We start from the raw sequence: 17,143 nt of genomic DNA, 5'->3' as shown, positions 1-17,143 counted from the left end.
GCCTTCATCAACTATTGTCTGTGTCCATGGGCTGTGCATATGTGCACACACGTTCTTTGGTTAATCTCTCCCACCACCCCCACCCTTGGCTTCCTTCTGAGATTCATCCATCTGTTCCATGCTTCTATGTCTCTGGACATATTTTGTTCAGCAGTTTATTTGTTTATTAGAGTCTGCATACGAGTGAGATCATATACTTGCCTTTCTCTGACTGGCTTATTTCCCTTAGTATGACACTCTCCAGGTCTCTCCCTGCTGTCCCAAAGGATAGGAGATCTTTATTTTTTTACAGCCGCATAGTATCCCATGGTGTAAATGTACCACAGCTTCTTTACCCACCCATCTTCTGATGGGCACTTGGGCTGTTTCCAGATCTTAGCTATTGTAAATAATGTTGCTATGAACATAGGGGTGCATACATTCTTTCTGATTAGTGTTTGGATTTCCTAGGATATATTCCTAGAAGTGGGACCACTGGGTCAAAGGACAGTTCCATATTTAATTTTTTGAGGAAACCACATACTGTTTTCTATAGTGGCTGTGCCAGTCTGCATTCCCACCATCAGTGTACTGGGGTTCCATTTTCTCCACATCTTTGCCAATGCTTGTCATTTATTGATTTATTGATGATATCCATTCTGACATGTTTGAGGTGAGACCTCATTGTCTTTTTGATTTGCATCTCTCTGATGATCAGTGACTTTGAGCATGTTTTTATATGTCTCTTGGCCATCTGTATGTCCACTTTGGAGATGTGTCCATTTAGATACTTTGGTAATTTTTTAATTGGATTGTTTGTCTTCCTTTTCTTAAATTGTATGCATTCCTTATATATTTTTGAAATTAACCCTTTATCAGATATATTATTGGCAAATATATTCTCTCATGCAGTGGTCTCCCTTTTCATTTTGTTGATGGTTTCATTTGCTGTGTAGAAGCTTTTTATTTTGATGCAGTCCCATTTGTTTATTTTCTCCTTAGTTTCCTTTGCCCTAGGAGATGTATCCGTAAACATATTGCTACAAGAGATGTCTGAGATTTTGCTGCCTATGGTTTCTTCTAAGATTTTTATGGTTTCACTACTTATATTTAAGTCTTTTATCCATTTTTAGTTTATTCTTGTGTAAGGTATAAGTTCGTGGTCTAGTTTCATTTTTTTGCACGTATCTGTCCAATTTTCCCAACACCATTTATTGAAGAGACCATCTTGACTCCATTGTATGCTCTTATCTCCTTTGTCAAATATTAATTGAGCATAATGGCTTGGGTCGATTTCTGGGTTCTCTGTTCTGTTCCACTGACCTATATGCCTGTTCTTGTGCCAGTTCCAGGCAGTTTTGAGAACAGTGCCTTTGTAATATAGCTTGATATCTGGTATTGTGATCCCTCCAACTTTGTTCTTCTTTCTCAGGATCGCTGCAGCTATTTGGGGCCTCTTTTGGTTCCATATACTATTTGGAGAGTTTGTTCTAGGTCTTTGAAGTATGCTGTTGGTATTTTAATGGGGATTGCATTGAATCTTATAGATACCTTTGGGTAGTATGGACATTTTAATGATGTTGAGTCTACCAATCCATGAATATGGCATATTCTTCTACTTGTTTATATCTTCCTCTATTTCTTTTTTCAATATCCTATAGTTTTCCTTGGTTAAGTTTATTCCTAAGTATCTTATTTTTTGTTATTGCAGTGGTAAATGGGCTTGCTTTTTAGTTTCTCTTTCTGAGAGTTATTGGTGTATAAAAATGCCATACATCTCTGGGTGTTAAGTTTATATTCTGCTACGTTGCCTAATCATTTATTAAATCTAATAGCTTTTTGATGGAGTCTTTAGGATTTTCTATGTACAATATCATGTCAGTGAATAATGAGAGTTTTACTTCCTCCTTTCTAACTTGGATGTCTTTTAATTCTCCTTTTTATCTGATCGCTATGGCTAGGACTTCCAGTACTATGTTGAGTAAGAGTGGTGAAAATGGGCATTACTGTCTTGTTTCTGTCTTAGAGAACATGGTTTTAGATTTTGCCCTTTGAGTATGATGTTGGCTGTACATTTCTCATATATGGCTGTCTTATGTTGAGGTATGATCCCTCTATTCCCACTTTGCTGAGAGATTTTATCAAAAACAGGCATTGTATTTTGTTGAATGCTTTATATGCGCCTATTGATATGATCATGTGATTTTTTGCCTTTCACTTTGTTTATGTGATGTATCACATTTATTGATTTGCCACCCTTGCATCACTGAAATAAATCCCAGTTGGTCATGGTGTATGATCTTTTTAATATGTTGTTGCATCTGATTTGCTAATATTTTATTGAGGATTTTAGCATCTATGTTCATCAGGGACATTGGCCTGTATTTTTCTTTCTTTGTAGTATGTTTATCTGGTTTTGGAATTACAATAATGCTGGCCTCAATAAAAGGAGCTTGGAAGTGTTCCTTCCTCTTGGATTTTTTTTTGAATAGTTTGAAGAGTATATGTGTTAGTTCTTTGAATTTTTGGTAAAAACCCCCTGTGAAGCCATCCAGACCTGAGGTTTTGTTTGCTGGGAGTTTTTTGATTACTGCTTTTATTTCCTCAGTTGTTATTGGCCTATTAAGGTTTTCTGATTCTCACTGATTCAGTATTTTTCTAGGAATGTGCCCATTTCATCCACATTGTTCAGCTTCTTAACATATAGTTGTTCAGAGTATTTTCTTATAATCCGTTGTATTTCTGTTGTATCCGTTGTTATTTCTCTGCTTTTGTTTTTGATTTTACTTATTTGGGTCCTCGCCCTTTGTTTCTTGATGCGTCTGGCTAATGGGTTCATCAATCTTGTTTATTTTTTCAAAGAACCAGCTCTTGGATTTATTTATTTGTTTGTTTGTTTTAGACCCTATATCATTTAGTTCTCCTCTAATCTTTATTATTTCCTTCCTTCTACTTACTCTGGGTTTTCTTGTTCTCTTTCTAATTCTCTAAGTTGTAGGTTTAAATAATTTATTGTTGATTTTTCTTATTTTTTGAGGTAGTCCTGAACTTTCCTCTCACAACTGCTTTTGCTGCGTTCCAGAGATTTTGGGTTGTTGTGTGTTTGTTTTCATTTATTTCCAGGAAGTTTTGGATTTCTTTCTTGATCTCATTGGTAACCCATTCATTATTTAATAACATACTATTTAGCCTCCATGTGTTTGAGTGTTTTTACTGTAGTTGATTTCTAATTTCATTCCACTGTGATCTGAGAAGAGGCTTGATATGATTTCAATCTTCTTGAACTTGTAGAGACTTGTTTTGCATCCTAACGTGTGGTCTATCTTTGAGAATGACCCATGTGCACTTGAGAAGAATATATATTCTGCAGCTTTGGGATGAAATGTTCTATAAATGTCAATTAAATCCATCTGATCCAGTATGTCATTCAGAGTCTCTATTTTCTTGTTAATTTTTTGTCTAGAAGATCTATCCAGTGAAGTCAGCATGTTGTTAAAGTGCCCTACTATGACTGTATTGCTGTCAATCTCTCCCTTTAAATCCTCCAGAAGTTTTTAAAATATAGTTAGGGGCTCCTATATTGGGTGCATATATGTTTACCAGGGTTATATCCTCTTGTTGGATCAATCCCTTTAGTATTATGTAGTGACCTTTGTTGTCTCTTGTGATGGCCTTCATTTTGAAGTGTTTTATGTCAGATATGAGTATTGCTAACTCCAGCTTTTTTTTTTTTCTCATTTCCATTTGCATGGAAATTTTTTTCCCATCCTTTCATTCTCATCCTGTGTGAGATTTTTGTTCTGAGGCAGGTCTCTTGTAGACAGCATATAGTTGGGTCATGTTTTCTTATCTATTCAGCTACCCTATGTGTTTTATTATAGCATTTAATCCATTTACATTTAAGATTATTATTAATAGGTACTTATTTATTGCCATTTTAATTCTGTATGCCTACATCTCTCTCTCTATGTCTTATTCTCATTACAGCAGTCTCTAGCATTTTTCCAGTGCTGATTTGGTGGTGATAAACTCTTTTAGCCCTATTTTTTTTGTCTGGGAAGCTCTTTATTTCACCATCTATTTTGAATGATAGCCATGCTGAATAGAGTAATCTTGGTTTCAGATCCTTGCTGTCCATTACCTTGAGAACTTCATGCCATTTCCTTCTGGCCTATGGAGTCTGATGAGAAATCATCTGACAGCCTTATGGGACCTCCTTTGTAGGCAACAAATTGCTTTTCTCTTGCTGCCTTTAAGATTCTCTCTTTGTCTTTAATTTTTGGCATTTTAATTATGATGTGTCTGGGCATGGGCCTGTTTGGGTTCTTCTTGCTGGGGACTCTCTGTGCCTCCTGTACTTGTCTGACTTTTTATACCAGCAGGTTGGGGAAGGTGTCTGCCATTATTTCTTCAAACATGTTCTCTATCTCTTGCTTACTGTTTTCTTCTTCTGGTACACCTGTTATGCAAATATTGTCATGTTTCATATTGTTCCTCAGCTCCCTTAACCTATTAACTGCCACCATCCCCACACACCACAATATTTTGATTTTAATTTAAAAAATCATCTGACTCTGGAGTGAATAAAGGATGTCATCTTTTTCTTCTTGCAAGGTGCTTGGTTTGATTATTTCTTCATCTGATGCCATTCATGAGGATTGAACTTTATTTGCACAATATAATATATTAGAGGCCTAGTGTACGAAATTTGTGCACTCTGGGAGGGAGGGACCCTCAGCCTGGCCTGTGCCCTCTTACAGTCCAGGAGCCCCACGATCAATCGCCCCACAGAGGGAGCCCACCCACCCACTGCAGCCCACCAGTGGTAGCCTGGGCCTTCCCCTGCAGGGCGATCATGGGGCGATGGCCGAGCCCCAACCAATCGCATCACACCTGCCTTAGCTGGCCTGATGCCAGTAGGTGTCATAGCATGGTCATCTGGACGGTTGTTCTGCTGTTCAGTTGTTCAATCGATTTGCATATTATGCTTTTATTATTAGAGACTAGAAGCCCGTTGCACAAAGCTTCATGCAATAGGCCTTCCTTCCCCTGGCTGCCGGCACTGGTTTTCCTCCGGCACCCAGGGCTCAGGCCTTTGGTCCGGCCGCAGCGGAAAAGTCAAGCCTCTTCAGTCTTCAGTCTTCAGTCTTCATTCCCGCCAGAGCCTTCAGTCTTCACTCAGTGTCTGCGTATGCAAATTAGCTGCCATCTTTGTTGGGTTAATTTGCATACTCACTCTGATTGGCTGGTGGGCATAGCGGAGTGACATCAATTTGCATGTTTCTCTTTTATTAGTGTAGATTACAACGACAAATTCAATAATAAAATAATGATAATTTTCAATTCCATGGAAATATCAACAAAAGTGAACGCAAAATAAAAATAAACCATTGACACGAAAAGCCCCCCAAACACTAAATTTTGTTGATGTTCCAAAGATGAAATCTGTAAAAAAAATAATGAAGAATGCACACCATGTTTACCATTTTAGGCATGAAATTCATGGCAACAAAAAAATCTCAAGTGTCACAATGAACAACAAAAAAATCTCAAGTGTCGCAGTGTTTATCTCTCATGCATCTGAGTGGCAGGCCTGTATATCGATATTGGAATTTCTTCCATATGTGCTGGAATATTTACGAATTTAAGTTACCATAATTTTCCTTACAAATCCAGAGATGTCACTAACAAATCTGATTTTAAAACTGGGTGACCAGAGTTGATGTGCGAGATTTGCGGCTATAGACGCATGTGGCGTGTGGGGAAGGTCCGCTGCTTTTGTCTATAGATGCTTATGGCGTACAATGGGTTAACTGCCCTCCTGTTTTTTTTTTCTTTTTTGTTCTCTGATTGAGTAATTTTTTTCTAGAAGACCCTGTCTTCTAATTCATTGATTAGATTCTCCGCTTCCCTTAATCTGCTGTGCATTCCTTCCAATGTGTTCTTTATTTGTGCTATGTCATTCTTTATTTCCAACTGTTCTTTTTTCACAGTTACTATATCTTTTCTCATGCTGTTGAGCAACTTTGCCATCATTATACTCAACTCTATATCTGATAAATTTCTTATCTCTATTTCGTTTATTTCTTCTTCTGGAGAATTCTCTTGTTCTTCCATTTGGGTTATTTTTGTCTCCCCATTTTGAATGCCTGTTTGGGTCTGTGTCTATGTATTAAGTCCATATCTTATGACTCCCAATCTCTTTTGCAGGACAATGTCAGATGCTGCTTCTGATTGACCCTGGGTCCTGTTTGGAACTATCAGCAAACCACAGCTGCGGCTCCTTCTGCTGGGGCTGAGTACCTTGGAAAGGACCAAGTTGTGCACCAGGCTCTGTGTTTCTTAGCCCCGGGCCCAGAAGGAGATCAGACAAAGACTCAAAGCCTCCAGAGGTCCGCCTCTGCCTGCAGTCTGATTGTTATTCTCAGCGTCTTAATTCGGCTCCCGTTATCGACCACAGGGTGGGGCTATCGGTCTTCCAACAGGGTGGGATAACTGCCTTTCCTCCAGCAAAAGCCACCTGGATAAGAAAGGTCTGCCTGAGAAAGATCTCCTCCAAAGGGTGAAGGAATGACTCAGCACAGGAAACTGGGTGGCTGCCCTCTGAGCTTCACCCCAGAGACCCCAACCCTGAACTCTCCTCACACAGCTTTAGTCCACTCTGCTCCCCCTTTGTTGGAGCCCAAGGTGAGTAGCTGCACACCAAATTTTTGCATTGGCCCCTTAAAAGGGTGCCTGCATTTCCAGCATCTCTGGCTGGCAGACAGCAACCCTGCTGCTTTTCACAGCCAGGTGTTCTGTGGGCTTCTTTTTCAGTTCTCAGTGGGAACCCCCACAGCTGAGATAGCCCTCGGGACCTCCGGCTGCTGTCGGTGGGAGCCCGGCCAGCCCTTTCACCCTCTGCATGTCCTACCCGTGTCTGTGCGGTCTTCACTCTCCACCCTTGATTCCCAGCTTCTCTCCAGCTAATCAACAGTTGATTTTTCAGGGTGATTTTTCTGTATTTTGGTTGTATTTCCAGTTTAGTCCTGGGAGAGTGTTAGTGTGGCTTACACTTACTCTGCTGCCATTTTTTCCCTTTATTGATTAAGGTGTTACATATGTGTCCTTATTCCCCCATTGCTCCCCATTCCCCCACCTCCCCACTCTGCTGCCATTTTTTAAAATACATTTTATTCATTTTTTACAGAGAGGAAGGGAGAGGGATAGAAATATCGATGAGAGAGAGGCATCGATCAGCTGCCTCCTGCACACCCCCTACTGGGGATGTGCCTGCAACCAAGGCACATGCCCTTGACCGGAATCGAACCTGGGACTCGTCAGTCCCCAGGCCGACGCTCTATCCAGTGAGCCAAACCGGGTAGGGCCTCTGCTGCCATTTTTAATCTCTCCCTAGTATTCTTTCATTTTAAAAAAGTGTTAGTTCTATTTCCCCTTCCACACGAATGAATTATAGATTTCTATCTGTGAGCTCACAAATTACGTCTTTCGTATGATCTGCTTCATCTCATTTATTGAGTTCTTCAGCTTCAAAATTTCTGCTTAGTTCTTCTGGAGTTTTAATATCTCTGTTAAAGCACTCATCTTCATTGACTTCATTCCTGAGCTCACTGAGCTGCCTTTCTCAGTTTTCCTGTGTCCTGTTGAGTTTCTTTATTACTGCTATTTTGAATTCTCTATTGTTTATATCACAATCTTCCATAGCTTTGAGTGGTTTCTGGAGAATTGGCATTGCTTTCTGCAATACTGTGTCCTCCCCTCTGTTTGAAGTGTGTTGAAGCATCTGAAGTAGTGAACTCTTTTCTTATTTAGGTACCATTTTGTTTTTAATGATTTAGCAGATTGATAAAGGTCTTTTTATTTGTTTCCCAGTAGATGGTGCTATAGTGCAACTTTTAGTTTTCTCTTACTTGTGTCTCTGAGTTCCCTGGCTGCCTGGGTGACCAAGGTGATGGGAATCCCAGATGTGTCTGGGTTGTCTGGGATTTGGGGCACCACCAGCATAATGAGAGGGGGATGGGACAGTTGTGTGTGTGTGTGTGTGTGTGTGTGTGTGTGTGTGTAGGAGCTGCGTTTACAACCCTGCCATGTTGCTACCCTGGTGTCTATGGCCACTGCTGCCAGGCTCTCTGGTGATGTGAGCACCACTGCAATCAAAGAAGGCCACTGGGTTCTTGTGTGCCGACACTACTCTGCCTGCTGACCCTTTGCTCGGCTGTGGTGTGGGTGCTGTACACCAACTCCTTTGCTATCACGTTTGCTGAGGCTGAGTCTAAGCCAAAAGAACTGGGGATACAGGCTTCATCTTTGTCCTTCCGCCTCTCCTGCCCCCACTACGTGTGCCCAAACACCTGCCTTAAAGGTATTGATGTGAGGATCTTTCAGGTGGTTCGATGTCCTGAGCAGAAGGGCCTTTGTTGGGTTAGAAATGCCCAACTAGTTGTAGAGGGAAAGGGAGATACAGAAGGGGTCTGACTTCCCCAGGATGGTACTGATGTCATTTTACCTATTCTATTGTTGATGGCAACTTGGTAAATTCTAGTTTTTTTTGTTTGTTTGTTTGTTTTTTGGTGTTTTTTTTTTTTTTTTTAGTTTTATTTCCCTTTTCTTTTTTTTTTTTGATTAGTTAAATCTTTATTGCTCAGATTATTACATTTGTTCCTCTTTTTCCCCCCATAACTCCCTTCCACCCAGTTCCACCCCACCCTCCTCCCTCACTCCCCACCTACTGTCTTCATCCACAGGTGCACCATTTTTGTCCAGTCTCTTCCCGCATCCCCCTTACCCCTTTGCCCTCCAAGAATAGCCAGTCCACTCCCTTTCTATGCCCCTGATTCTATTATAATCACCAGTTCATTCTGTTCATCAGATCATTCACTTGATTTTCAGATTCACTTGTTGATAGATGTGTATTTGTTGTTCATAATTTGTATCTTTACCTTTTTCTTCTTCTTCCTCTTCTTAAAGGATACCTTTCAGCATTTCATATAATACTGGTCTGGTGGTGATGAACTCCTTTAGCTTTTACTTATCTCTGAAGCTCTTTATCTGACCTTCAATTCTGAATGATAGCTTTGCTGGATAAAGTAATCTTGGTTATAGGTTCTTGGCATTCATCACTTTGAATATTTCTTGCCACTCCCATCTGGCCTGCAAAGTTTCTGTTGAGAAATCAGCTGACAGTCGTATGGCTACTCCCTTGTAGGTAACTGACTGTTTTTCTCTTGCTGCTTTAAGATTCTCTCTTTGTCTTTTGCTCTTGGCATTTTAATTATGATGTGTCTTGGTGTGGTCCTCTTTGGATTCCTTTTGTTTGGGGTTCTCTGCATTTCCTGGACTTGTAAGTCTATTTCTTTCACCAGGTAGGGGAAGTTTTCTATCATTATTTCTTCAAATAGGTTTTCAATATCTTGCTCTCTCTCTTCTTCTGGAAACCCTATAATTGGGATATTGGTACGCTTGAAGCTGTCCCAGAGGCTCCTTACACTATCTTCATATTTTTGGATTCTTTTTTCATTTTGCTTTTCTGGTTGGGTGTTTTTTGCTTCTTCGTATTTCAAATCGTTGACTTGATTCTTGCGATCCTCTAGTCTGCTGTTGGGAGTCTGTATAGTATTCTTTATTTCAATCAGTGTATGCTTAATTTCTAGTTGGTCCTTTATCACAACCTTGAGGGTCTCATTAGATTTCTTGTAGGTCTCATTAAGTTTATTGGCAGTTTCTAGAAAATTCTTGAAAAACCTTAAAAGTGTGGTTTTGAACTCTATATCCACTAGTTTGCTTTCCTCCATTTCTATCATTTGTGTCCTTTTTCTTTGTCTCCGCATTATTTTTATGCTTCCCTGTGTTGATAAAGTGGTTTTCCGTGCTAAGTGTCCTCTAGGGCCCAGTGGTTCAGCCTCCCCAATTACCTGAGGAGGACACTCTTGGTGCACCCCCTTGTGGCCTTTGTGCACAGTCTTGTTGTAGTTAAGCCTTGATTGTTGTAGGTATCACTGGGAGGAATTGACCTCCAGGCCAATTGGCTATGAGAATCAGCTGTGTCTGCAGTGGGAGAACTTCTGTGCTGGAGACACCCTATGGGGCAAGACTTGCTTCAATGGGGCTTTGGTGCTCACTGAGTCTGCCCCCTGAGTGTGTCCTTTATGGTTCCACGGAGCTGCAAACTGGATGGTCCCACTCTGACCTCTGGGTACACTGGCTCCTGGATCTCTAGGGAGGTGCTAATCTAGCCTTTGCCTGAGACTATCCAGCAAAAACATCCCTGCAGAGTTTGGGTGGGGCTAGCAGTTATGGCTGCTCTCAGTCCTACCCTCAGAGGCTCTGCTTCTCAATGTCCCGGTAATCGCTGCAAGCCCCTCGGAGAGAAAGCTGCCCTCGAGTTCCAACCAATGACAGACAGTCCCCTTCTCCCGTATGAGTCTGGGTCCCAAGAGACTCGCCTGGAACTGAAGCTCAGAGCCGGAGACTCCCTCCCGATTGAAAACGACAACCGAGCCCTCAGCCACCAGCCCGCTCCACATGCACCTCCGCACCTTAGTATTTTACTTCCGCATTGCGCCTCCTCTGAGTCTCGGTATGCTTTTCTCTTTCCTTCTAGTTGTAGAATTTCCACTCAGTCAGCCTTCCTGTGGTTCTGGATGATGTCCGTTCCATCTTTTAGTTGTATTTTTGAAGTGGTTGTTTGAGGCAGCAAACTCTGGTGTTTACCTATGCCGCCATCTTGGTTTCTCTTGTAAATTCTAGTTTTTTAATGTTATGAATACTCCTGCCATGAAAATTCTAGCAAGTATCTCTTTTGTTGAATATACTAGTATGTATGCACTTCTATCTGGTGTATCCCTCAGGGACTGGCTGAGTTAGCTGGAGTAGATAATACCAAATCCTTTTCCTAGGTGCTGCGTGACAGCTTCCGTCATTCCATGTTCTCTACACGTGGTATTGTCAGTCTTTGTAACTCGCCATTCTAGTGGGATTTTAATCATCAGCATGATATCTCTTTTATGCTCTAAATTGCATACTAGTTTTTAATTTTGCCTAGAATAAAATCCAATCTTCTTTTTATTGTCCACAGGCCCTGGGCTTCCTCCTGCCTCATGACTGTATCCATCAACACTCCTGCTTAGTCACTGTATTCTACAGACTTCATTTCTATTATTTTAAATTTTCCAAATTTTCTTCCTTCCGAGATTTATTGTTTCTTCTGTAAGGAGAGCTCTTCATCCGTGCGCTTATCCACCTGGTGGCTCCTCATCACTCAGGCCTCAGCTACGCTGTCAATTACGTACGAAAGCCTTCCCAACACCCTCGCTACCCCTTCACCAGATTCCATATCTTTCATGTTTCTCACTAACCTGAAATCTCCTCTTCAAGTTTTCTTACTCAGTATCCCCCCTCCCTATACCTTCCCATTCCCCACTCCACAAGCTCAACTCTAGACTGCAAGCTCTGAGGGGGCTGCCTCTTCCCCAGCATGGCTTCTGGCACACAGAGTGCCCGGCACGTCAGAGGAATGGTACAAATACTTGAGTGAATGATGGACTGACGAATGGAAGCTGAGGGAGAAATTAGGCCTAGAACCCCTGGAAACCAAATGTTTTTAGCATTATTCTTCTGTCACCCCTGTACTTCTTACATCGCTAGAAGTTCGTTCATTTCAGCAACAAAAGGATGCTATAGAGTTGCTGCTGTGTATTCTCAAGTGTCTCAGGAAAAATGTGAGGAGGGAGAGCCTTAAGGTGTCGAGAGCTTCGTGGAGCCCCGACCTCCCGGCCCAGCCTGATTTGACCACGACACGCAACCATATTCCTGCTTCATTCTCACTATAAACTCTCTCTTTAGAGTTGGGAAATCACTGATGTTTAGTTAAAACAAATAAAAGGTACTATGTATAAAATATACATCAGAGTATACAATCTCTAATATAAATAACTGCCTTGCAACTCTTCTGAATATGTATGATATCCTGGTTTGAGGATCAAATAGATTGAAGGTAAAAGTCAGCAAACCTGAACTGAGCAATACCTCCAGAACACACAGGGTGCTGCTGTACGCTGCTGCCTGCTCTCCAGAGGAGGTGATGACCTGCAGAGGAAGCTGCTTCACTTCATAAAAAACATCAACCAATGGGAAGAGTCCCTCGCCTGCTTGTGACTAACAGCGTAAACGACCCATCCCTGTGACTAACAGCATAAGCTTCTAAGAATATTTGCAAAAACATCTGCAACTGGAAAGATTGCGACAGGAGGAGTTGGTGAGAAGATGATGACAAAGAAGCCTGGTTCATCGGGGATCTGTAACCTCAGACACTCTGCTAAGGACGTTTCCCAAATGTCACCTCTGAGAAGTGGGCCTGGTCACCTGTCTTGTAAGGAAGAGGCACTGCTGGCCTGCGCTCCTTCAGGGAGAGGCCAGGACGCACGTCTGCATGTCCCTTGGGACGTGCCCTCATGCGACATCAAAGGTAGACCTCAGTGAGTTTTCTACAAATTAATGGGAGGAAGACAAACCAAGTGGGCAAAAGGGCAAACATGAGAAGGAATTTCTTACAGAGAACTCCCACTTGGCCAAAGATGTCCCGCCTGAGTAGTAAATAGTGGAATGCAAAATAAAATCAGATGACAGCTTTTACAGCATTGGGCTGACTTAACTAGCAACATGGAACAGTGTGACATTGCCAACTATGTTGGCAAGCACATGAAGTGGGAAACCCTTATCGTTCAAAGGACACAGATGTGGAGAAAGTCAGGGATTTTCTAATGTAATTGAAGATGCACCTGCCCAATGATCCTGCCATTTCACTCTGAAAACCCGCACAGAACATTACAGAAACCTGCACCAGGGCACTACTTTTAAGAGCAACATATAAATTTGAAACAACGTAAATGTCCAAAGGTGATGGATACAGAAATGGGGTCTAGTTATGCAGTGGAATACGATACAGCATTCCAAGTGAATGAGAGCTACACTCCTCCAAGTGCTTGGTCTCAGAGATAGAATGCCGAGTGAGAAAAGCAAGTTACCAGTGTAGAGCTGTGTAAAGACTAACAACAATACTTTGTATTGCTTAAGAAACACACACACACACACACACACACACACACACATTTTAAGATAAGAAGCACCACGCTGAGGATAGTACATTTACTGGGTGGGAGAGGTGTATAGAGAAAAACTGCTAATTCTTATTTCTGCTGCTGGGTCTTGCTTACACAACCTATGACCTGTTTTGAGTTATTTAGCTCTTTTTTAAAAAATATATTTTATTGATTGCTTGCAGAGAGGAAGGAAGAGGGATAGAGAGTTAGAAACATCGGTCAGCTGCCTCCTGCACACCTCCCACTGGGGATGTGCCCGCAACCCAGGTACATGCCCTTGACCGGAATCGAACCTGGGGCCTTTCAGTCCGCAGGCCGACACTCTATCCGCTGAGCCAAACCAGTTTCGGCTGGACTTTGGTTTTTCAATTGCAAAGCTCACAGTCCCCAAGTGATAGGCCCATAGCTTCACTGGCAAAGTAAAATGTCAGGAATATCCAGTAAGAGAGGGGGGCTGGGATGGCCCTTCTTCACTCCATACACTTTGGGGCCCTGTACTGGTTAGACTTGGCACGATGCTCACCCTCAAACCGTAACAAGAGGGGGCACAAGTTTGTCTCTTCATAAAGTAGGAACTGAAAAGGACAAAATAAAAAGATTTAGGAACATCTTTCAACACTGCTTATAACAACAGCTCTAAGTGCAAGGACTGGACTGTTTTTGACAGTAACACCTTTGTTTTGTTTTGGGGCGGGTGCGGGGGGCATCCGCCTTATAAATTATGTCTGTGCAGAGGAACTCCCCTAGTGCTGCAGGAACAGAACAAGGCCTCCACTCACCGCCACCCAGCGCTCTCCAGAGCGCCTGGGGGTGCAGGGCTACACAGACATGTTCCCTCAGAAGCAATTAGATGCGGAAGCAGGTTCGAGAACCCTGTGTTCTTCCATTAGGTGAGACATTAAAGAGATTTCCAAATATTGGCCATGAGTATGCAGTTGTTTGTAGAACAGTATCATTTTTCTCAGGAAGTCTGTTTTGCGAAGTATAGTTATTTTTCATAAAATGTCTGATATTTATGATCTTAGGCACACATAATGCATTTTTTGTTATTTAAAATGGATAAAATAAATGTTCAAACTCTATTTAATTTCTAACACAGCAAGTGGTGACAGACAACACCCACAGACACAAAAGCGCCGGGGCCTCGGTGACCTGGAACCTTGTGGGGGTTTGCAAGCCGCGGCCACACCGCCTGGGAGCGCGGCTGGCACAGTCCTCCTTCCTCTCCGCCTGTGGAGCTTCTGCCTGGGGCCCAGCCCCCAGAGCCCCGGCGGCCTGGCCCCGAACCGCCTCTCTCTCTCTCTAATCCTCGCCGGAGAATATGTTTTTATTGATTCCTTTCTTTTTTAAAGAGAGAGAGGAAGAAGCATGGATGTGAGAGAGAACCACTGATCCGTCGCCTCCGAGCGCGCACAGGGGCTGGGCGGGATGGAGCCACAGCCTCGGCGAGTGCCTGCCCGGGGGGAGCCGCCAGCTTTGCGGTGCATGGGACGCGCTGCAGCCGCCCCAGCCCGGGCGCAGGGAGATCCTGAATGATGGTCGCATTTTAGATTTCCTTCCGTCGCAGTGGCCAGGGCAGCAGCCCCTGGGCAGCCCCCGCTCCCCTTTGGGACCCGAGCAGCCCGTGCTCCGGGGCTGGGCGTCACCCCAGGCGGCCGGCTTCCTGGTTACCGAGCGCGGCGCGTCCGTGCTGGTCCCGACTCGCCAGGAGCCGCCGGGACGGCTCCCCCTGGGGGCGCCAGTGCCGCCGGAGGAGGCCCGGCCGCACCGAACGCGTAGCGCGCACAGGACGGGGCGGGCCGACGGCGGCGGGGACCCCGGGCCAGGCGCCCAGGCGGCCTCGGACCCGCCCCTGCGCGAGGCTGCGCCTCCCCCCGCGCTGAAGTGCCCGCCCCGCCCGCAGCGCTGGTGGCGGGGAGCAGCCGGGCCGGGAGGTGCCCGCCGTCCCGCCCGGAGCCAGCCCCGCGCTCCCCAGCCCCAGGCTCCGGTCCGCCCCCGGGGCGCCCAGGTAGGTGTGCGGGAACCAGGTGGCCGGACCTGTGCGACCTGAGGCCAGAGGTCGGACCCCGGCGGCTTCCCACCGGCTGGGGGACCCGCATCTGCCGGCCTCCCGCTGGCCCCTCCCAGATGACCCTCACTGGCCTCCCAGGTGGTCCTCCAGGTGGATCTCACCGGCCCCTCCCAGGTGGATCTCACCTGCTCCCAGGTGGCCCTCCCAGGTGGATCCCACCGGCCCCTCCTAGGTGGATCTCACCTGCTCCCAGGCGGCCCTCCCAGGTGGATCCCACCGGCCCCTCCCAGGTGGATCTCACTTGCTCCCAGGTGGATCTCACCTGCTCCCAGGTGGGCCGGGCTGGGATGTGGGCTCAGGCCTTGCGGACCCGAGGCCCCAGACGCAGGGGAGGCCACGTGCCACGCACAGGGGACCTGGACCCTCAGGGCTGAGGCGGCTGGGGGCGAGCCTCCCAGGGAGCCTCCCAGCGATCCCACCTCACTGCCCACGGAAGGGGGAATCGCCTCCTCCCCAGGAAGCGATGGCGCTCCCTGGAGGGGGGACCCGCTCCTGCCCCCACCGCGCCCCGCCTCCCCTCTGCGACCGCCCGCGGCTCTTCCACCCAATCCTGAAGGTCGGCCCAAGGATAGGAAGGGCCAGGGAAGGTACACGCGGGGCCAGGTGGAGGGCACCCCAGGAGGAAGGGAAGGCCAGCGGCTGACCTGGGATCTCCGAGGTTCAGAGGTCGCCGAGCTGGCCCTGCCCTACCCCTTCTCTTCCCGCAGCCTGCTATGGGGGCGGCGTCCCTGCTGCTGTGCGTGTCCGTGGCCCTCCCGCTGCTTCTGGGCGCAGGTATGTTGGCGTTGCCTGGGCCTCGGCCACCTCACCCTGTGTCCCTGCGGCCCTCCCGCCTGGTGTGTGGACCTGGGGGGCGGGGGGCCCAGGCAGGGGTCTGCGGAGTGGGAGCTTCCCTTCCAACGCCTGGTGCTCGGCCCCAAAAGCGTATGAGCTTTGAGGTGACTTAGGAGAGGAGGAGGGTAGGCAAAGTGCGAGTCAAGGCCTGCATTCAAGGGCAAATGGATGGAGTGCTGTCTGTGTCCTGTGACAGCTCTGTTCTATGGCCCAAGGTAAAAGCAAACCAGGCAATCTGGTGGAAAGGAACTTTAAAGCAAGCGGATTTTTAAACAAAATAGCTGGTGACAGAAAACAGGACAAGGAGGGCCGAGAGCAGGAAGGTTTCCTCTGAGGGGAGGGCAAAGAATGAAGGCCTTCCGATGGAAGGGAGAGAGGGGCTCATTCCAGAGGCTGACACCGGGAAGAAGCAGGAGATTCAGTCCTATGGACACGCTGGGAGGACTCTGAATTGTGCTTCACACCAACACACTATTTTTGGGAAATTCCCACACTGAGAAACCTCCCAATGAAATTGGCTAGGAATTGACACATTCGTTAAACTATTAATAAAGTTCCCTTTCATGATTATTTTCCCTTCCTCTCCCTAGATGAATGCCAGGTCATTCGTGTGCTAACCGAGGCATCTTCAGCAAAGCAGCCTTTTGCCTTTAATTGCACATCCCCTCTGCTCACTTCTGGGAAAGCACGTGTAACCTGGTACAGACACCCTCGCAAAGGCCCAGTCTCCACCGACTCGCAGGCGAGGATCCACCAGGAGCAGAGCTGGCTCGTGTTCCTGCCCGTGGCCTGGGGGGACTCGGGGACCTACCGGTGTGTGATAAAGTAAGTTCCTCCCTTAAAGAGCACCAGCACACTCTCCCAATCTCTCTCTCACTGACATGTTATAATTATATGTCTATAATTCTTTTAGGAAAATTCTTAATAAATTCGTAAGAACTTAAAAACTCAATGAGAAGAATAAAATATAGTTTTATAGTTGTTATAAAACAATTTCCAATGAAAACATTTTAAAGCAGAGAAGATTTGTAAATCAGTTGTTAGAATATGAAATACAGCTTTTCCCGTGGAAATGATGCCACAGCCAGACCAACTTCCAAAGCTGGTGGTGTCTCCCACTATTGTCGCTGCCCTCATTCTCCGCATGCCCGGCGTCCCTGTG

The 17,143-nt window shown here is 45.4% G+C and overlaps 1 protein-coding gene across 2 annotated transcripts in view; it reads left to right on the top strand.

The window, feature by feature from the left end:
• The first annotated feature begins 14,603 nt into the window (after positions 1–14,603).
• IL1RL2 (interleukin 1 receptor like 2) overlaps positions 14,604–17,143 on the top strand; it is a 45,006-nt gene continuing 42,466 nt past the window's right edge. Inside the window, exons 1-3 of one of the 2 annotated variants that reach the window (XM_059658864.1) lie at positions 14,604–15,084; positions 15,855–15,921; positions 16,572–16,806. In XM_059658864.1, coding sequence (XP_059514847.1) covers positions 15,861–15,921; positions 16,572–16,806 — 296 coding nt within the window. In that variant the 5' untranslated portion in view covers positions 14,604–15,084; positions 15,855–15,860. The remainder of the gene's footprint in view (positions 15,085–15,854; positions 15,922–16,571; positions 16,807–17,143) is intronic. The other variant, XM_059658865.1, reaches the window with a different exon arrangement.

This window comes from Myotis daubentonii, chromosome 12 (assembly GCF_963259705.1).
Source record: "Myotis daubentonii chromosome 12, mMyoDau2.1, whole genome shotgun sequence".
In the NCBI taxonomy this organism is placed as follows: Eukaryota; Metazoa; Chordata; class Mammalia; order Chiroptera; family Vespertilionidae; genus Myotis; species Myotis daubentonii.
The sequence above is the reverse complement of the archived record's forward strand: the minus strand, read 5'-3'. Positions and strand labels throughout refer to the sequence as shown.